A 22,697-nucleotide genomic window follows, 5' to 3' on the forward strand; every position below is an offset into this window, starting at 1 on the left:
TGCACCATAAGGTCAATGATGAACATGGTGTTCTTGGTTTGTGACGTGTAACCCTATAGGTTCTAGGTATCCCAGCTGAAGGAGAGGATCCAGGGGGCCCCGGAATTAAAGTGCAGTTTCTGTACTCAAGGCTCATTTAGGGTTAGCAACGTATGCATACCACACCCATTCACGCACACACACATTCATGTGCACATACATTTCCACACATACACATGTTCGTGTGTGCATACACACATTCTCATGTGCACACATACATGCACACATGTTCTCACATGCATGTACCACAGGCATTTGGTGTCTGGATGATGCACAGGGATAAATGTGCAATGCTGTCCATGACCAGAGGGTCATCCTGCAGAGCTGTCTGAGGGGCCAGGAGAGCCAGGGCATCCCCCCGGAGAGGCCAGGAGGCCCACCTGAGACACACCAGTCGTAGCTTTTACCTCAAACCTGTGCCTGGAGTGCATGTGTCAGCGTATTTGAAGTAAAACTGTTTGGCCAACTGCTGAGTTCATGTGGATTTTGGGACTGGACCTTGAGCATAAGTGTGAGTGGGGAGTGTCCAGCTTAGCTGGTTGGCACAAGTGAATGGAGATATATCAGAATCATGATGGGAAGACCCAGCAGGTGGGCAGCTCCCCTTCCTTTCTGCTGCCATATGCAGGGCTGTGGGTAAACACCACATTCTCATTCAGGACTTTGGAAACCCCAGCCCAGGTGTCTCCCCTTGTTCCCTTCATTGGGGGAGAGACTGGTGCAGTGAAATTGATGTTGGGGTGCAGCATCCCAGGAAGGTGTCTGGTGGGGATTCTTCAGGGTGGATCTGATGGCCAGTAAATGAATGGGTGAGCTAAGACTGAGATGGGTCCAGAGACAGACAGACAGAGACAGAGAGAGGGATAGAGAGAGACAGAGAAACAGACATAAAATAGAAAGAGATAACAGAAAGACAGAAATGGAGAGAGAGAAAGAGAGAGACACAAAGAGACACACAGACAGTGAGATAAATGGAGACAGAAAGAGAGACAGACAGAGACAGAGAGATGCCAACCAAGTATTGAGTATGCGTTCACCATGCACCTCCATGCTGTTGACCTAGTAACTGTGACAACTGGGACCCCCAGTCTTTCTCTCCTGTCCTTGAGAAAATGAATCTCAAAGTGGGATGCGACCTTGCAGATGGGGGAAAGAAGTGGGGAGCGCCCCAGGCGGCTCCGTGCAGCACAGGCTGGCAGCATCGGAGTCGCCTTGGTGCACACAGAGTCAAACCTGTGATTAATAGACATGCTGTAAGTAACTTACATCTCCAGTTAAATGATTGACCAGAAATGGAACAACATCTGTTGGGGTCCGTGCCGGGGGTGGTGGAGAATGAAAGAACACACAAAAGACAAAGACACACAGAGAACATGGCGGCCGCGCTCAGAGCCTCCGCCTCACTTTATTTATACCCCATAAACCCCACGTCAGCAGAAAGAATGCAATGCAAAACAAACTTTCTTTTCCCAGATGTAACCTTCTACTCAGTTCCTTGTTTCTATGCTCTTCCTTATCTGCCCGCCTTCTTGGCGCCTACAGGAGTTCATTAAAAGTTCAGTTGGAGATACTGTCCTTGAGCCCTATCTATTCTCAGCATACTGTTTTCAAAGGCCCCTGCATTTCCCCCTTTTTGTTTTTGTTTTGCCTCAATCCTAAAAAGGTAGCCCATATTTGTTCCTGTGTTTTCTTTTGTTTTTGGAGGCGATGGAGGGAGCATCGAATCACCAAAAGAAGTAGACCCAATCCAAGTGCCCAAAGCAATATACTTCCAGAGATTGTAGAAATCCATGTTTTCATCTGGGTCCATGGGTTAAAGGCAGCAAGGCACTGACCCAGCTTCTGCAGGGTTACGGTTCCAGACAACACATGTAATTGTTGTCGAAATGCTTCAGAAATGTTCTGAGTGAGCTCTTGGATGTCCAAACTAATATTTTTATGGCCTACTAATAATTTTCTGATTATGGTCCAATTTTGAGAGATGTTAAAAGGCACAGGCGTTACACAAAATTGAGTGGAGTTCCAATCACATTGTAATGTTATCCGAGTACTGAGGACAGTGAGCTGATCTCCAAGCCATGTCAATGCTTGCTCCATGTTGTCCAATCTTTCAGCAAGTTGAGAGTCAATGTTTCGTTGTTGAAGCCATAACCGGTGAGATTGTTCGTGCCATTGCTGCACAAATTCAGCATTTTGTATACTTTGATGTAGAGCGAGCCCTGCTACAGCCGCAGTGGAGACGATGGTGACAAGGCTCATCACCGAGGCAATTATAAGTCCAAGGGCACAGCGGGTCCGCTGGAGAGAAGTCCAAGTATAAGTTTCAAGAGGTGATGCCCCCCAAGGTCGCGTAAGGTTAACAGGTAGCCAAATTTCCTTACGAGCCCTGAGGATATAAATATCCCCAGCAAAGTTGTGCCACCAGGAATGATTGAGGCAAGACAAAAATATACGCGTATCTGTACAATTAACAATCCCCGTATCATTATCCCATGTCAAATTCCCCACTAATAATAGGTAGGGCTTACGGACACAAGCAATAATATATCGGGAGGTATTCCGATATAACTGAATATGAAAGGAGTTATTCGGGTTAGAAAGATTAAGGGACATATTCCCCACAAAAGTGCTAATGGCATCGCCTGCAGCTAACAACTTCCAAAGATGACTCTGTACTTTAGGCCTCCTTCACGCCATACCAAGGTTTCATTACTGTTAGCAGCAATAGTTTTATTTACCCAGTGTCATTTCAAAGGTATGTGACTAAATTTTGTTTGAAAATCACTGTGCACACTTCAATCAGTTATTTGCATCCCATTGTATTCTAATAAAATCCGGGGTTTAGTTCCCCGACATTGTTGCCACTCCAGCACCTCAATATTAGAGGAAACCTCTAGAATAGGACAAAAAAGTACAGAACTAGGAATAGTTTCATTACTATATACAGTATGATTATATTAAAAACTTCTAGTTACAATAATAACAGTATTAGCACCCACATGACTATGATTATAACAAACAGCCCAAGCTTCATGCGATTTTCGGAGACAATGAGAACTATTTCCCCTACATATTGGAAGTCCTTCCACTCCAAATTGATATGTGTTGTTTATAATTCCCGTTTCCTGTTCTATGTTGTCCTTGTCCATATAGGGGGACGGCATCCAAGTAGTGCCATTGGTGAAAACCTTAATTTCCGCCTCCCCCCAGGCAACTGCCTGATACAAGGGTGGAAAGGGAATATAAGTCCAATATTCATACAAGCCCCAGGCGACTCCCTGATACAAGGGCGGAAAGGGAATATAAGTCCAATATTCATACAAAGCCTCACTAAGAGAAATAAGTCCCCCGCCGAGGCACATCCAACAAAGGAAGAAATGCTGCTGAATCCAGTTTTCTTTTCAACAGGGTTTCAATCATCTTGTAGGAAACCACTCAGGTCCGCTCCCTGTAAGGACAAGAGCATAGCCCTGTCCCTGTTTTAGAACTTGCCCTTGAACATACTTACCTTCTTCATTAGGATACCAAACCTTTAAACTGTCAGCGGGGACTATCACCGAGGGAGGTGAGGAAAGATGGGTTACGGCAGCGGAATCTTGCAATTGTCTCCATTGATTCAAAAAAATTAAGGTAAAAAGAACCTTCAAAATCTGGTTTCTGGGGGGCTCATTTCCCCCTTTTTGTTTTAGTAGTTGAGTTTTTAAAGTTAAATTTGCGCGCTCAATGATGGCTTGACCTTGACTGTTGCCCGGGATACCGGTGATATGTTGAATATTGTATTGCTGTAAGAAAACTTGTAATTTATGAGAGACATAGGCAGGGGCATTATTAGTTTTAAGTATAAGAGGAATGCCCATGATGGCGAAACAAACCAAGAGATGTGTAATAACAGAATCAGCTTTCTCAGATGGCAACGGAGTGGCCCATTGAAAATGAGAAAAGGTATCAGTGGTATGATGAACATACTTTAATCGTCCAAAAGAAGGGACATCTCATGGATTAACCCCAAGATGGAAGGATGGAATGCTCAAAGGAGCACAGGAAAGACAAGCTCGAATAAGAGAACGAGCTTGTTTTGTTCTGCAGCATGTAGGTGGCCGATTAAAAGCGAATCAATCTGAGTATTACCATGAACTAATGGTCCAGGAAATTGAGAATGAGAACAAAGATGAGTGATGAATAAAGGAGCTCGACGTTGGCTCAAAGTAGAAGATAACAAGGAAAAGAGTTTTTGAAGAGAAGAAGTAGCACAAAGAGGTAAAGTGGCCTGAGAAATATAAGAAGTAACATAAACGGCGTATTGAGAATCACTAACAATGTTACAACCAGTAGTAGGGAAATCAAGTAAGACCATGAGAATAGCAAACAGTTCTCCCTGTTGCACCGAGGGATAAGGATAAACTGTAACTCGAGATTGATGAACACTCCAATATCCAGCCTTACCATTGCTACTAGCATCAGTAAAAAAGGTAGGACCTTGAACAGGAAATACAGAAATTGGTGAGAAAGGCAACACAGAATGTTACCTAAAAAATGAAAAGATCGGAGACTTAGGATATTGGGTAGAAAATTGTCCAACAAAAGAAGCGCAAGCAACTTGCCAAGAATCAGAAGTTGCAAGAAGATAAGTGATCTGATTATGAGTGAATTGAGGAATAATTAAGGAAGGATCTCCTCCCCAAAGTTGTCTACAGTGATGCCGTCCTTTGATGATCAGTTCAGCTAAACGATCGATATAAGTAGCCAAGCGTTTAGATATTTTATTGGACAAAAAGATCCATTTTAGTGGTCGACTAGTTTGATGAATCATTCCTGTGGGAGAAGGTAAAGTATGAAATAAACAAAAGGAAGGGCCTTTTGAAGTTGCTCTTCAACAAGCTGGAGTTCCTGTAAAGCCAAAGGAGTTAAATGGCGTGAGTTGTCCAAGTGACTGTCTCCTAGAATAGAAAAAAGATGTTATAACTGATATGTTGGTATTCCTAAAACAGGACGCATCCAATTAATGTCTCCTAGAAGCTTTTGAAAATCATTTAATGTTTTTAAATGATCACGTCGAATTTGAATTTTTTGGGGTCGAATATTTTGTGTTCTTAAGGTATAACCTAAATATTGAATAGGAAAATCCAGTTAAATTTTTTCTGTGGCAATATTAAGTGAGTAGAAAGAAAGCTGAGTTTGTAATGATACAAAAGCATCTTGCTGCTTTTCTCTGGTGGGTGCAGCAAGAAGAATGTCATCCATATAATGATATAAAAAAACAGAAGGATGACGCTTTCGAACAGGATCCAAGGCCCTATGGACAAATTCTTGACACAAGGTAGGGCTATTTAACATACCTTGAGGTAAAACTTTCCATTGATATCGAGAAAGTGGCTGAAAATTATTAAAAACAGGGACAGAGAAGATCCATACAATGATAAATTAGCACAGAAACTGATTGTTTACAGGATTTAAAGTCCTATGTACGAATTTTTGACATATAGTAGGGCTATTAAGTATACCCTGGGGAAGAAGCTTTTGCTGATATTTTTGAATAGGTTGTCCATTATTATATTTAGGAATAATAAAGGCAAACTTTTTACAATCTTGAGGTTGTAATGGAATAGAGAAAAAACAATTTTTGAGATCTATGACCATTAATTTTTAACTTTGTGGGATAAGGGCAGGATTAGGAAGACCGGGCTGTAAACTTTCCCTAGGTTGAATGTAAACATTTATAGTTTTAAGAACAAGACAAAGACGGGAATTCCATGCAGAAGTACGTGGCTTTAGATTCCTCTCGGCCATTTGTTTTTTGACTTACTCTTTTAAAATCCTAAGTATTTCTTTAGATAATGGCCACTGTTTCACCTAAAGAGGAGTGGTCGTTTTACACTTTAATTATAAAACTTGAGGCTGGTGAACAGTGGCTATGAGTTTAAAGGATTGTAGCCCATTTTGAACATCATATTTTTGACAGCTGAGGAAATATGAAGAATGTTTAAAAAAGCACCAAATTGTTATGAAAGATTTTGTCCCCAAAGATTAATATTGATAGGAATAATATAAAAAAACACTTGACCTTGTTGACCTTTAGGACCGACACAGGTTAAAGGTTCTACGTTTTGATAAACCACAGAAGCAGCACCCAAGCCAGTGAGTATAACTGAAACTTATCTTTTTTCCCATTGTATAGGCCACTAATTTAAACAAATAATAGACATATTCACCCCCATATCAATTAACCCTTTAAAAACTATTTCATTAATATGCAGTGAACATAAGGGCTTTTGATTAGAAACTAAAGTTTCCCAAAAAACAGTTTTTTCTGTGCTACCAAACCCTCCCTATTGAGAATACGTTCCCCTGCCTCTAGGCATATAAATTGTGAACTTGTACCATAATAAGAATTTTATTAGTACCATCAAGATCAATGATTTCTGAAATCATCATTAACTTCCATATAGCACTGTTGTTTTGACCTAACAAAAGTCCTACATGTCCTTTTGGCAAAGGGCCACACCCTCTAATAGCTAATTTATATACTCCTCTATTAGGAGACAAAGTATAAGGCTGAGTAATAGCTAAGTCAGCAGCGGCGCTCTGCTTAGTTGCCGCATAAAGCTGAGAAACTGGGGTAAGGTGTGGGATCCTTAAGGAGGACTTGAATTTATTCCTTAATGTTGTAGGCCATTGCTCACTGAATATTGTAGTACACTTGTATTGTAATTGTTGGGGCCTCAAACCTGTGGGCCCCGACTCCCATTTCCCAGGAGAGGAGACAGTAAATTTCCACTTCTATCAGTTTTGGAACGACATTTATTTGTCCAATGTCGACCTTCATCACAACATTTGTACACCTCTGAAGGCAGCTTTCTGCCTCGAGGGATAAAAGTGTTCAATTTTTATGACATTCTTTTTTGAAATGTCTAGGTTTACCACACTGAAAGCAAATACCTTGTTTGTTATTTCCTTTTAAGGCTTTAGACAAAGCTCCAGCAAATAATTGAGCATTATAAATAGCCCCTCCAACACTAACACAAGTTTTAATATATTTATCTAAATTGGCCCCATTGGCCTTTAATGATTTTAACAATTTTTGACAGTCAGCATAAGCATTTTTAAAAGACAATGTTTGTAACAAAATTTTTGAAGCAAAGCCAGCACTCAAAATTTTCAAGACAGCATCCTGAAGACGGGCTACGAAATCTGGATAGGGTTCATTTGTGCCCTGTAAAATCTTCACAGAGGAAAGGGAAGATTTTCCTGTTATCTCTACCTTATTTCAGGCCCTTAAAAACAAAGTCTTGGCCGGGCGCGGTGGCTCAAGCCTGTAATCCCAGCACTTTGGGAGGCCGAGGCGGGCGGATCACAAGGTCAGGAGATCGAGACCACAGTGAAACCCCGTCTCTACTAAAAATACAAAAAATTAGCCGGGTGCGGTGGCGGGCGCCTGTAGTCCCAGCTACTCAGGAGGCTGAGGCAGGAGAATGGCGGGAACCCGGGAGGCGGAGCTTGCAGTGAGCCGAGATCGCGCCACTGCACTCCAGCCTGGGCAACAGTGTGAGACTCCGTCTCAAAAAAAAAAAAAAAAAAAAAAAAAAACAAAGTCTTGATTTGAGTAAAGGCAACATCATCTAGACCAGCCTGAGCATTAAGAGTAGCATATTGGCCCGTGCCTGTGAGTTGTTCCTCAGTGGGTCCTGGGGGATCACACATAACATTTTTTCTAGCCTGTACATGTGCCTTGTCCATTTACCAGCTGTGCAATTATAACCACTGAGAATGATCAAGAAAAGCCTTCCCCAAAGTCTTCCAGTCTATAGGAATCATCAAATTTTCTGATGAAAAAATATCAAGAAGACCAAGGATAGGGGTCCATAGTTAGAAATGGCAGCTTTCATTTCTTTTAAAAATTTAATTTGTAAGGCATTAAATTGGACATTATTGCCACCATTTGAAAACTGAGCATTAGGCGCAAAAGAAGCACAAATAATTAGAAATAGATCCAGTTCCTTAAAAAAAATTTTTTTAATTAAAAGTATATATAATATATAATAATACTCATATCCCCAAATATAAAGAATCCCAACATATTAATAAGAAAAGGCAAATAACCCAACCAAAAGTAGCAGAACAAAGAAATGACAATAAACCTATATGTCTAACATCATTACTCACTAGGAAATATGTATATTAATACCAAATTGAGAATCATTACATACACAATACAATGGTTAAAATTTAAAAACACAGAAAATATCAAGAGGTAGTTAATGTGTTAAGCAACTCGAATACTCAACTTCTGTTTGGAGTGTAAATTGGTGGAACCTATGCACCCCTATAACATAACAATTTCCTAGCTGGGGTTATTAATACTATATTAATATTAATAGTTAATATTAATGTGCTTATTTATTGACTATTGAAATACTCATAATATTTTAACAAACAATAAGATATACATATACACTGGTTTTGACATATTAAACAGGTGTTTAGTATAAATTTAAAGTATGTCTGATATGAACAGGGCTTCAACTTTGCCAAACAAAGGTAAAGATAAGGAAGCCAGGGGGTTGGAGGCTCTGGAAAATCCTTTTTTAACAGGGCAGAAGGAAAAAAAACAGGGAAAGCTCGCAAAGGTGAATTAGAAGAATATATCTGTAATATTTGTTGAAGCATTTCCATAATACACTGCATGTCAGAATTTCCCTTAGAAGAAGGAAAAGCTGGCTTTTTCTCTTCTCCCCCTTTTGCTACCCCCCCCCCCCATCCTCTGTTATCCTGGCACAAATGGGCTCCATTTCAGATTTTTTTTTTTCCCAAATCCTCAGATACCTTTCCTCCTGTGGCTACATCACCACACTCTGAATCAGTCTCAAGTAACTCTAATGTCTGAGTGATAGAGTTACACAAGGTCCACAATTTTAGAGGCATAATATCCCCTAACTGGAGAGCTCTAAGCAGAGCTTTTACTACCTGTAACCATTCTCTGCGATTCAGCTGCACTTTAGTCTGATACTGAAACCAGTAACAATGTTGTTCAACATGGGCAAACAATCACTTCAAAGTCTTTTTCTTTCACTTCTACTCCTATAGACAGCAACAGTCCTTGAAACAGGCGTAAATATTCTGAGGCCAGAGAGATGGAATTCCCATAATGAAAGCTTAAGAAGGTTCCCCTTAACAATATCCGGGCCTTACCCGCCCCTAGGGGGGTTCCCCTTCTTGTTCTCCCCTACTCACCCGTGCTGACCCTGCTCGCTGCGCCACTTGTTGGGGTCCGTGCCGGGGGTGGTGGAGAATGAAAGAACACACAAAAGACAAAGACACACAGAGAACATGGCGGCCGCGCTCAGAGCCTCTGCCTCACTTTATTTATACCCCATAAACCCCACGTCAGCAGAAAGAATGCAATGCAAAACAAACTTTCTTTTCCCAGATGTAACCTTCTACTCAGTTCCTTGTTTCTATGCTCTTCCTTATCTGCCCGCCTTCTTGGCGCCTACGGGAGTTCATTAAAAGTTCAATTGGAGATACTGTCCTTGAGCCCTACCTATTCTCAGCATACTGTTTTCAAAGGCCCCTGCACATCATTCCCTTTGTCAGGCCTTTGGGTTGGCGGAATGAGCTCCTGGGTGGTCGGGTGCCTGGTTGTGCTTCAGGGGCGTTCTGGGCACTTGGTCCTTAATCTCAGGACAATGAACCCGCGGGGAGAGGAGGAGCCAGTAATTCTGTAGAGACTCGGAGGCGCAGGGGACACGCTTAGTGAGAGTGGTGGTGGTGGTGGTTCCAGTGTTTTTTGGTTTTATGATAAACACAAGCATCAATGTCTCAAGACTTTCATCTTCATCTTTTATTTATTTTTTTTTTTTTTTGAGACAGAGTTTCCCTCTGTCACCCAGGCTGGAGTGCAGTGGCTTTCTGTAACCTCAGGCTTGATCTTGGCTTTCTGTAACCTCAGGCTTCTGGGCTCAAGCAGTCCTACCACCTCAGCCTCCCAAATAGCTAGAACTACAAGAGTGTGCTGCTACACCTGACTAATCTGTTGTATTTTATTGATTCATTTATTTTTGTAAAGACAAGGTCTTGCCATGTTGCCCAGGCTGGTCTCAGACTCCTGGGCTCAAGCAATGCACCCACCTCAGTCTCCCAAAGTGCTGGGATTACAGGCGTGAGCCGCCACACCCAGCCTCATCTTTCTCTTCACAGTAAAACAGGGAAGTGTGTGGTGACCAGTATTTTAAGGGAAAGGCACTTACAGAGAATCAGGCGTTTGACATAATTTATTTACAGATGCTTGTCTGTGGACCAGCTGTGCATGAGAGGCTCATTGCTCCAAATTTGCCTCCTTGTCTGCACCCAGGAGACCGTTTCCCAGCTCACGCAGACACTGCCTTCTCCCCTCGCCAGGGCCCTCAGCCTGGGAATGACCTTCCAGTGCCGCACATTTCCAATCCATGCTCTGTTTTTCAGTTCTGGCTCACAGAGGACTGCTGGTTGCAAGCAAACTTGTATCTGGGTCTTCAAGATTTTGACTTTGAGGACCAGAGGCCCTATTGCTTCAGCGTCATGGCCGGCCACGGGAAGAGCCATGTTTTCAACGTGGAGCTTGGCAGCGAGCTGGCCATGTGGGAGAAGTCCTTCCAAAGAGCCACGTTCATGGAAGTTCAGAGAACCGGGGTAAGTGAGCAACTCACACTCTTCTCACCTACACCTGCTCGGGTGTCTGAGACATAGCATTGCAGTATACGTAGTAATTTATTGGGGGAAAAGAGGAATCTTCAGAAGGTGGGAATTTTCACCTGAGCCACTGTGTGGAAATGATCGTTCACACGGAGTCATGCGCTCCGTGGATAACATGAGTGGCAGTGGAAGGTGAAAGGGAAGGGGAGGAGAGGATTTTGTGTCTGTCTCTACATTGAATGTGAGGAAAGGTGGTGCGTTCCTTTCCAGGCAGGGACTCACTGACATGGTGCTCAGATTCCTGATGAGTGACGACACTTTAGCCTGTGCTCCAGGAGACAACACCTACCTTACAAATGAGTGTAATATGCCGTGCAGTTACTTGGATGTTTGTAATATTTTAAGGCACTTTAATGGTTCTTCCTCTCAAACTTAATGGTCCAAAGGTGCATATAAAATAGCTTGTGTGTCTGAATTGCTTTGCTCTTCCTGACAACAGCAAATACATCAATCACAAATTTGAATGTATATCATGTGAAGGGATAAGGAAGAATGCATTATGATCCTCATTATCCTAAATAGTGGGGTGAGCCTTCAGGGAGGATGCAAGCTGCAGGAATGAAGAGTGACAGGAACAGGAGATAAATGAGGCAATGCATCACAGAGGAGCTCTGACTTCATGCCAAAGTCCAGGGCTCCCGCCTGGCTGAGCGCGGAGAATGCTTAGTGTGAACTTAGTAACTAAAGATGACTACTTCATTTATATATATATATATATATATATATATACTTTGAATGTGAAAATATTCTGTGTTATTTATCTTTCATTCAGTGTGTCAAAATGTATCAAGGCTCCTTGGCGTGCCATCACAGAGCACAAAGTATCCCTGTACTAATGCACACGGAGATCTGTTTGTTCACAGAATGAAGTCACACCCAGATGTTCATAGAAACTGATGCCAACATTTATTCTCATTTATCCCAGGCCACTGTGATTTTCCCCTCAAATTGGGCATCCTAAATTGGAATTATGGTTGATTCCTGATGCTTAAAATAACCTTTATATTTGAAGCATCCAATTCATTAACCATTATAGAACATTATATACTGGAAAGAAAATTACTAAACATAGGATCCCTCATCTCAGGGACTTACTCAAATGTATAGTGGCATTTAACCACTTAGAAACCGTCAGTACTGAAGGTTCAAGTCATTAAAAGGCAAAGTGAAAGAGCATTTCTGGGACAAGGTGAGCTTTCTGCTTGTTTTCTTTAGATGATAGCAGTAATCATTTTGCTTTCAACGTAAATACCAGAGAAGTAGAGAGAATTCTCCATTCGCATGTGTGTGCAGGGACTGCCCCACGCCCTCTAGTGCCCCAGGGCCTGTACCTGGCTGAGCAGAGTCATGGTGGCCATTCAGACTCATCTATGGGAAGGTGACAGGTTACAGGAGAAGATATCCTGAATAAGAACAATCATAGAATTACAGTGTTGGAGGAAGGGTGAAAGGTTAGTAATTTCATCTAGTATCTAGATGTCGTGAAATGAATGTCTGAAGGATTCTAGAGGGTGAAAGTTTACTTAGGATTCCTAAAAAATAGAACTTCTTTATGAATAGTCCTTCCTTATGTTCAGTACTGTCCTTATTCCACTAAAGGGGGTGAAGGCTGGACACGGTGGTTCATGCCTGTAATCCTAGTCCTTCAGGAGGCTAAGGCAAGAGGATCCCTTGAGCCTCAGAATTAGAGACCAGTCTGGGCAACCAAGCCCAAGAAACCTAGAAGCCCTGTCTCTTAAAAAAATAATAATAAAATATTAGCCAGGCATGGTAGCTCGTGCCTGTAGTTCCAGCTACTCAGGAGGCTGAGTGGGGAGGATCTCTTGAGTCCAAGAGTTCGAGGCTACAGTGAGCTATGATGGCACCACTGCACTCCAGCCTGGGCCACGGAGTGAGACCCTGTCTCAAAAAAAAAGGTGCGGGGTAGGGTGGGAGTGAGGTCAGAGCTGGGTTGGACTTTAATAGTCAGGACATCTTTCCTAGAGGAAGTGGTTAGTGTCCTTTAAAAATCATTGGTATCTTGCACAGGTGGAGAAGAGAAGGCATTTCCAATGGGGAGCATTGAAAAATTAGGCTAATGCTCGATTTGGCAGAATGAAAGATCTAAGATTCGGGCTAGGACTCAGCAGGAAGCAGTGTGCCAGGTGGATTTTAGAGGAAACGTTTTCAATAATCCAGGATTGAGATAATGAAGACTTTTCATGGGGGATGGAGGCCATGAGGGTGTTAACAAGCAGGCACACCTGCAGAGACTGTAAGTGGGCATGGACATCCATCCACGTTTCTGCACGACTGGGTAGAGGGGGGCTGTCAGGGCTGTGATGGCCACTGTTGGGAAGAACTGCTGGGGCTGTGCCATGCTGCCCATGACTGACTTGCTGGATCTTCACAGCTCAGCAAAGTGGATGCCCCCAAAGAAGCCTGGGGGATGCTTCCTTGTGCAGGGTGACAAGGTCATGCAGGACCTCTGAGGGCATCGGATTCCCAGTTTACCCCTCACTCAGGACCCTTGTTTTAGGAATTCCCCCTGCAGGCATTTCTTAGGCTCCACCCCACATAGTGACCTGACTCCTATCACATCTGCCCATGGTGTCCTGGAGAGGAAGGACAAAGCATTTCGAAATTAGTCAGATGGACCTGCTCACTCTTCGTGAATTAGAGAAAATAGTTCTCCCAAACTCCATTACACAAACTATAAATTAAGTATTATAACTCATTGTGGAGTACTTATAAAATTATATTTAGTAATATCTGTGAATGAATTAAGTCAAATGTAGGCTGGATGCATTGCGTGTACATCATTTAACTTTTTTAACTTGTCTAATATGCAGTTCTTTTCTTTTCCCTTTTATTTTACAAATGGTAAATGAAAGTTCAGAAGGGCTATGTGACTTTTTCACAGTCACCTAGAGACTAAACCACAGTGGCAGAATCTATGCAAGATTTCAAGAACTGCTGTCTTGAGAGTCACGTTCTTTCTGCTGAAACACTCAGCCTCGCATGTGACAGAGACGAAATAGTGTGAAGGTGCCTAGAACAGTCCCTGGCATATTTCAGACTCTGTAAATGTGTTCTTCTTGATTCAGTAGCACTGATGGATTTCTTTTCTCCACCTTCTATCTCTGTGTCCCTTGCTTTGCTAGTTTTTTCTACTATTTCCTGACTTTGATTGTATTCCAACCCAGCTCTCAATTTTAAATCCCCAGAAGAATTACGTATGTACAGTGTTGATCGCGTTGATTTTTCTTTACTAATTGTAACACTTTTCCCGCATTGGTCAGCGTGTTCATTCCTTCCCTAAAAGGATTTCTGAAAGGAAAGCCCTGCACCCTTCACAAGCTCTGAATCTAAACTCATGACATTTCTTCACAGTCGTTTCTGAATGTGCCTATGTGAGGTCAGTACATTTTACAGAAAAGTTCTCCATCATCAGGGTAGTAGCTTGGTGCATGTCCTTGACTGCCGTAACAACATTGTTACTCTCTTAAATAATATCTACATTACAAATATTGTTCCAAGTTTTCCAGAATTCAGTGTCACACACGTGTGTAAGAGAATAACAGCCCTTCCATGTTCCAACCTCCCCATCCCTGCCTCCCAAGCTGAGGTACAAATGCCAATATTATGTTATATAATCTTCAAACTGTTTTCACACATATTCAAGTATTTTTTTCCTTTTCATTCAAAAGTCATCACATATGCATGTTGTTCTGCAGTTTACAAGACTTTTGTACATTTTATGTCGATTTATCTAAATTTGTGTTTATACCAGCAATGTCCTGTTAGAATTTAAAATAAAAAATGTATATCTTTCCTAATAGCAACACAAAAACACAAAGTATAAAATATCTATCAGATAGGATGCCTTTGGCTACAAGTAAGAGAAAGTTCTTGACTCACCCAACTGTAAACAATACCGAATGTTGCTATTATTTTCCATAACAAGGTTTCCATACTCCACCTTGCTGAGCTTTGAGGTCTAGATTGTGCCTTGGCGTGGCTCCCCTCCCGGTCATAAGATGCCTGCGGAAGCAACAAGCGTTCATGTCGGTGTTCAGGGGAGGCAGAAAATGGCCTCCATAACCCACTGAGGACGTCCCTGTCAGCCTGGTTGTGCCAGTCTAGGTCATGAGCCCATCAGAGCAAAATACTCGTCAAGGGAACGCCATTGGCCGATTGGCTCCTCGTCAAGGGAACGCCATTGGCTGATTGGCTTCTCATCAAGGGAACGCCATTGGCTGATTGGCTCCTCGTCAAGGGAATGCCATTGGCTGATTGGCTCCTCGTCAAGGGAACGCCATTGGCTGATTGGCTTCTTGTCAAGGGAACGCTGTTGGCTGATTGGCTTCTGCAAACCAGCACCCACTCTGAGGACTGGAAATGAGGTCAGCATCCCCTACGGCAACGGTCCCAACCTTTGTGGTACCAGGGACTGGATTTTGTGGATGACAGTTTTTCCATGGACAGGGTCAGGGGGATGGTTTGGGGATGATTCAAGCACGTTACATTTATTGTGCACTTTATTTCTATTATTATTACATTGCAATCTATAATGAAATAATTATACAACCCACCAAGCAGAATCAGTGAGGTCCCTGAGTTTGTTTTCCTGCAGCTAGACGGTCCCGTCTGGGGGGATGGGAGACAGTGAGAGATCCTCAGGCATTAGGTTCTCATAAGGAGTGTGCAACCCAGATCCCTCACAAGTGCAGTTCACAATAGGGTTCCTACTCCTAGGAGAATCTAATACTTCTGCTCATCTGACAGGAGGCAGAGGTCAGGTGGTAAAATGCTCACTAACACACCTGCTGCTGTGAGGCCCAGTTCCTAACAGGCCAGAGACTGGTACTGGCTAAAAAAAAAAAAAAAAAAAAAAGTATTCTATTAGAAAGGACACCCCAGGGAAGAGGTGTAGAAAGGACACCCCAGAGAATAGGGGTAGAAAGGACACCCCAGGGAGCAAGTATACAAAGGACATCCCAAGCAGCAGGTGCAGAAAGGACACCCCAGAGAAGAGGTGTAGAAAGGACATCCCAAGCAGCAGGTGTAGAAAGGACACCCCAGGAAACAGGTGCAGAACTCGTGGACAACAAGGTCTCCTGCGGTGGGTGAACAAAAAGTAATCAATAGGAAACTGCCAGAAGGATGCAGAAGATGACCTGAATAAATGGAGATTTGCTGTGTTCCCATAAACTGGTAAAACGTGTCATCATGGATCCAATGACTAAAATATAGTTTTATGTTTCAATTTCGACAGAGCTCCCAGGTGTTTCTCTTGTTCCTTCAGTGTTTCATTAAGAAAATGCATAGATGCACTGCTCAGTGACCCTGTCGGACATGGACCAGCACACGGCAAGAGACTCGGACAGGAAAGTCTGATCTGACAGCGGTGCTCATGCCTGGCTGCACGTTTGAATCAGGGGAACCCACTCCCAAGCATGCTGGCTGGGTCAGGCATCAGCCTAAGGCCTGTGGATGCCGGTGTGTAGCCGGGCTTGGGAGCCCTGCTTTAAAGCAGTGTAGAACCTTCCCAAGGACTCATGGCTGGACAAAACATCACAGCCTCAGAACCTTCTCATGACTAGATAAGTTTTCCTCCATGCTTTATTTTCTGAGAGGATAAGAAAGGACTCAGGCCTAGTACGTGTTTCTTTTTGATTGCTGAGTGTCCAGAGGTAAACTAGGACCTACTAGACTATTGAGACTTTAGCCCTAAGTGGGAAGAAATGAGGCTGAGAATGAGGCTGGAGGCTCAGCAAGGCAGTCTTTTTAAACCATTGTCCTCATGTCTCATCAGGAAGGCCCTCTCATGCTTTTAAGTGCTGATTTGATGACATAACTGGATTCAAAGGGAATTAACTAGGAAAGAAACCAAGCACCTGTCCACTTCCACCCACCTCCATCATGTCTCCTGATTATTACTGTGGATTAGGATTGGTTTATAGTACGCTCAGAGGCATCACCATCCCGATGGCACAGTGCCTATAGGGCCATTTTCACTGGTCCCACATGAAATAGAAATGGGATAAATCTCTGTAGCCAGCATCATGTACAGGGAGGGCAACCGTTGTCTGTGAAGGTTCACCTTCCTCCCCCCAGCACAGTAGCATGTGTGGAAGGAGGATGGCCTGGTGTGCAGCCGTGAGGTCCCGTCCCCCGAGGCGGACAGGCAGGGGCGTGCTGGTCAGGACTCTGCAGAGGAAAATCCACGGAGCACTGTGCCCGACCGACCCCGCTAACAGGAGAGCCGCTGCGCAGTGCTGGTGACAGTGCGCATCCATATAGCACACACAGACCTAGGGAAACTTCAGAAACGTGATCTCATGAAACTGTCTCGCAAAGTAGAAAGCTGAATTTGGTGGTAACGTTTACCATCTTTATTCATGGAATCAGCGCTTTCCTTAGATGAAGCACTTCAGAATTCAACCTGAGGAATAGAAATCACGGGCTTCCAAGTTTGAAGGAAAATTAAACACAGCACACACTCGGTGTGTATTAAAAAGTGTTGCTTCTGATAAACCAGTGGGATGGGCACTGGGTCCAGCAGTGGGTCCCCTCCCAGCCTCGCCACCCCGGCTCCCCTGTGTGCACTGCTGGCCTCAGTCCGGCTGTCCATACCGCTGACCCCCTCCCTGTGCCCGGTGCCCGGCTGGCTCCTGCTGGCCCAGGACCGCCTGCCCTGCACGAAACCCGCTCCTCTGAGCACACCCAGCTTTGTGTCCGTCTTCCCGCTTCAGGTATTGGTTTCTTCACACCAGCTCCGTGTTTCACCTGTTTCTGTAACGTGAGCCCCACAGAGAGCCTCTCCATAACGAACCCGTCAGCACGTGTGTGTGGGGCCGTCTTCACCAGACACGGGCACAGCACCAGCCGCAGGGCCTTGGCCTGTGTGTGGCTTTATTCCCCACTGTCTGGGTGGATGGGCTCCCTCCTGCTTCTCCATGGACTGATGGCAAACATGGAAACCAGGAGCCTGGTTCATCCACCCTGAAACCCAGAGAGGCGAAGGGGACTTCCCAAGACCACACAGCCGCTTGGACGCAGTGCCGGGACGGGAGCCTGCATTTCCTCACCATCTGCCTTCCTAGCTGCCCTTTGGTTTTCCATTTACTGCACCACCTGCCTTAAACTCTGCTGTCCCCACCAGCCCTGTAATTTAATAATGATAAAATAAGGAAGGCCTTCATTAGGCAGGTGACCTACACCAGTCTTAGAAGTTGGCCTGCTGCTTCTGTGACTTTATTATGAGCAAGGATTTCCTGACAAGAAACAAAAAATTAGGAAGGATGCTCTCTCAGTGCCTCTTGGCATTGTCATAAAATGTCAGGCACACGCAGGAGGGTCCCACAGTGGTTTAACCAGGCAGCAGCTGCGATTTTGTGTCTGAGGCCTGCCCTGGTTCCCAGGTGTCGCATCCTTGCCTGAGTCTTCGGGATCAGTCTGGGTGATGAGATTTCTACTACACTGCCCTCCCCTGCAGCTGTCTTTCCTTTCCCACGTCCACCTGCTTGCCGGGCCTGGGACAGCGGATCTGTATGGATACTTGGGAATGTTGGTGTTGGGACTGAGATGGGGTCTCTTTAACCCAGGTCTTTTCTGTTGCCCGAATCTCATCCAGTTTTTGCCTCATTGCCTCCCTGAATGGATTCAGATCATTTGAATAATATGCATTTTCATTTTTCAAAGATGCAAATCAATTATTCAGGTACTTTCTAAGCCTTATCCATCGTAATGAAGAAAGAATACAAAAGAAAGAAAGAAAGATGTAAACGTAGTGGTCTGTGGTAGATATTCTGAATGGACTGAGGAAACTTACAAGGTTGTAAACTGTTATCATACCAGATATTACATCAAGGGTGCGACCTTCATGTTTAAGCATTTTAACTTCACAAAATGTCTTCAGTTACATGGTAGTAACACATATGAGTGTGTTCTGCTACAGTTAGCAAACCGTCTTCGCGTGTGTTCACAATGTCGGGGTGGCGGGAGCCTGGTTCCTGAGCAGCATCCCTGTTACCCGAGCCGGGACTGGGGTCCTGCGGGCCGGGCCTGAGGTCCACAGGAAGACACTGAGACTCAAGCCCTGCAGCCCCGGCCTGAGGTCCACAGGAAGATGCCGGGGCTCTGGTCCTGTGCCCTGGGCCACGCAGCCCCCAAGTGTGGTGATGGGTCTTGGACATAAGTATTTTCATTCTAAGTTTTCCATTTTTTTCTTTCTTTTCTTTTTTATGTCCCATCAATACATGCTACATGGTACTGTGGGGAATTTTGATATTTTAGTCATAATTTTTAGGTAAACTGAGGTTCAGAAATGTAGCCACTAAAGCTGGGATAATGGAGCTAGTTATTTGGCCAGGACACGCGCTGAACTCAATTTGACCAGATTAAGCAGCAACACGCAGCAATCCCACCTGCCGTCCGCAGAACACCCTCAGAACAGACCGATGAACGTGCCTTCTAGCTGCTGGTTTCACCAATTTCTTAACCTGGAATAGCTACGACTCTAGATTTTAAAAAGAACTTCAAAAGATGACGTCATAGCTCTCAGGAAAATGCAAAATGAACACGTGCTCAGAGTTTTTATTTTGCTTCTTTATTAATGAAGAAAGCAGTGGGGCGTTTAAGGAGTCCAAAGAGCATGTGAGAAACTCACTGTCCATGTGCAACTGAATGAAGATCTATTAGTGTATGATCGCTGGCTTAGATAGAAAACTCACTCCTTAAAATCCAGCAGGCTCGTAAACTGGCGTCTCTGAGTTTATGCCACCAGATAGAAACTACAAGCATTAACTACCAGTTGATGTTTGCCTCTGTTGAGCTGAAACTTACCCAGTCAACAGAAACTCAGGGTCTGAGCTGCTCTCACTGAACACCAATCTTCTCTTCTGCCTGTTTCCAAGTTTTGGAAATTTTTCTCATAATTTCTCCTTTTTGTGTATAAAGATTCTCCGGAGACTGTTCTTGTTCACACACAGGTTAATATTCTGGCATTAGTTGCTGCTTGGTGTGATGTGCAACAGAATTTTAAGCAAATCAAGATGGCTCCGTGATTCATTGATGCCTTTACCACCCCTACTGTACCTTAAAGACAAGCACAGCCAAAAACAGCTTCTGTGTATGGCAGACGTGCAAAGGTAACTCAGTGGAGAAGGGAAAGGCTTCTGAACAAATTGTGCTGGAATAATTGGATGCCCATATACAAAAAAAGCTTTGATTTATTATATACCTAAATATTATATATAAAGTATAAACTCAATGAATATAGAACTAAGTGCAAAACTATGAAACTTTTAGAAGAGTAAACAGAGTAAAGTCTGTGTGACCTCCAGTTATGCAAATATTTCTCAGATACAAAACCAGAAGCACAAATCATGAAAGAAAATTGATAATTTAGACTTGAAATTAAAAGCATCTATTATTTGAAAAACACTGCTAAGATAACGAAGAGAAGATATGAAAACTGGGAGAAAATATTTGCAAGGCATGTAACTGATAAAGGACTTCTATCTATAATGTATAAAAAGATCTCAAAGCTCAATGACAAGAAAATAAGAAATTTGGGAAAAGGCTGAATAAACACTTCAAAAAAGATTTCTAGATGGGAAATAGGTATGTTAAAATATGCTCAAAATCATTAGCATGTAGGGAAGTGCAAATTAAAACAGTGAAATCTCACAGCACACATACTCAAATGAGTAAATTTTAAAAGACTGATGATGCCAAGTGTTGATGGAGAAAGGAAGGAACTGGAAGTCTCATTCACTGTTGGCAGCTGTGGAAAATGACATACCCAACTTGACAGTGTCTTAAATGTAAAGACAAACTCACCATAAGATCCAGAAAGTTTCTCGTTACCCTGGTGTAGCAAAAAATGCTCATAACAGCTTCATTTGTAAACACCAATAATTAAAAACAACCCAAATGGTCACTGACATAGGAATCAATCAAAAACGTGTGTATCTATATAAAGGAATGGAATTCATCAACAGAAAGAATGAGCTACTGGCACAGGCAATGATATGGAAGACTCCCAAAGCAACAAGAGTACATTCTGTCTAATTTCCAGAGCAATAGTTTCATTTTAATGAGGTCCGCTTCATTGAGTTTTTCTTTTATGGATTGTGTTTTTGGTGTCACATCTAAGGACTCACCATTCTGCCCTCGATCAGGATGATTCTGCCTGGATTTTGTTCTAAGAACTCACCATTCTGCCCTCGATCAGGATGATTCTGCCTGGATTTTGTTCTGAGAACTCACCATTCTGCCCTCGATCAGGATGATTCTGCCTGGATTTTGTTCTGAGAATTCACCATTCTGCCCTCGATCAGGATGATTCTGCCTGGATTTTGTTCTGAGAACTCACCATTCTGCCCTCGATCAGATGATTCTGCCTGGATTTTGTTCTGAGAACTCACCATTCTGCCCTCGATCAGATGATTCTGCCTGGATTTTGATCTAGGAGCATGACCATTGCACATTCACATTTGTCACTGGTGTGTGTGCCAAGGTAGATGGAAGGGGGATCCACCTGGCTGGTGGACCCCTACACAAAGGCTCAGTGGGAGAGTCTTAGTTTATTTAGTGTTGCTGTAACAGAATAGCTGAGGCTAGGTAATTTATAAAGGAAAAAGGGCTTATTTTGCTCATAGTTCTGCAGGCTGGGAAGTTCAAGGGCAAGGCACTGGCTTCTGACCAGGGCTTTTCTGCTGAGTCTTCACATGCAGTAGATCAAAGAGGAAGCCGACATGTGCAAAGGGGCCAAATAGGAAGTGTGCCCTGGCTTTATGACAGCCTATCCTTGTAAAAACTAATTCACTCCTGAAAAAACTCATCCAGTCTCCTGAGAGGGAGAACTCTCTCACCACCTGGAGAATGGCATCAAACCACCCACCAGAGCGGAGCCATCGTGACCTGAACGCCCAGCATTAGTCCCCACCTGTGAAAGGCTCCACCTCCCAACATCCTTACCTTGGCAACTACAAACTCCACTTGGTTTATTGTGCTTTGCTTTGTTAAGCTCTGCAGATACTCTTTTTATTATTTATTTTTAATTGGAGATTTAAGGCAACCCTGCAGTAAGCAAATCTGTCACTGCCATTTTTCCAGGAGCATGTGCTCTGTTATGTCTCCATGCTTCTGTCACATTGTGGGAATTCTTGCAGTATTTCCAATGTTTTCCTTATTACTACATCTGTCACTGTGATCTGTGATCAGTTTTTGTTGTTACTGTTGTAATTGGTTTCAGGCACCACCAGTCTTGCTCATATAACATGACAAACTTAATCAGTCACTGCTATGTGTGTTCTGATTGCTCCACTGACCAGTCATTTCCCCATCTCTCTTCTTCTCCTTGGGCCTCCTCATTCCACGAGGCACAACAATATTGAAATTAGGCCAGTTAACAACCCTGGAATGGCCTGGAAGTATTCAAGTGAAAGGAAGAGTCACATGTCTCTCACTTTAAATCAAAAGCTAGAAATGATTAAGCTTTGTGAGGAACGCATGTCAAAATCCAGGACAGGTCAAAACCTTCTTGTGCCAAAGAGCCAAATTGTGAATGTAAAGGAAAAGCTCTTGAAGGAAATTAAAAGTGCTACTCCAGTGAACTCATGAATAATAAGAAAGCAAAACAGCCATACTGCTGCTGTGAAGGAAGTTCTGAACAAGATCAACGTGCTGAACAACAACAAACCAGCCACAATACTCCTTTAAGCCAAAGCCTAATCCAGAACAAGACCCTAGCTCTCTTCAATCCTATGAAGGCTTAGAGAAGGGAGGAAGCTGCAGAAGAAAAATTGGAAGCTAGCAGAGGTGGGTTCATGAAGTTAAAGGAAAGAATCTGTCTCCAGAACCTGAAAGTGCAAAGTGAAGCAGAAAGTGCTGACGAAGAAGCTGCAGCAAGTTCTCCAGAAGATCCAGCTAACAACACT

General features: G+C 43.3%; 1 protein-coding gene across 6 annotated transcripts in view; it reads left to right on the forward strand.

Moving 5' to 3' along the window:
• The window catches only part of LOC105497556 (syntrophin gamma 2), a 564,393-nt gene that overhangs the window by 307,006 nt on the left and 234,690 nt on the right, over positions 1–22,697 (forward strand). For all 6 annotated transcript variants that reach the window (XM_011768711.2, XM_071076129.1, XM_011768716.3 and 3 more), the window contains one exon: positions 10,498–10,704. In XM_011768711.2, the coding sequence (XP_011767013.2) occupies positions 10,498–10,704 (207 nt within the window). The remainder of the gene's footprint in view (positions 1–10,497; positions 10,705–22,697) is intronic.

Source organism: Macaca nemestrina, chromosome 13, assembly GCF_043159975.1.
Source record: "Macaca nemestrina isolate mMacNem1 chromosome 13, mMacNem.hap1, whole genome shotgun sequence".
NCBI lineage: Eukaryota > Metazoa > Chordata > Mammalia > Primates > Cercopithecidae > Macaca > Macaca nemestrina.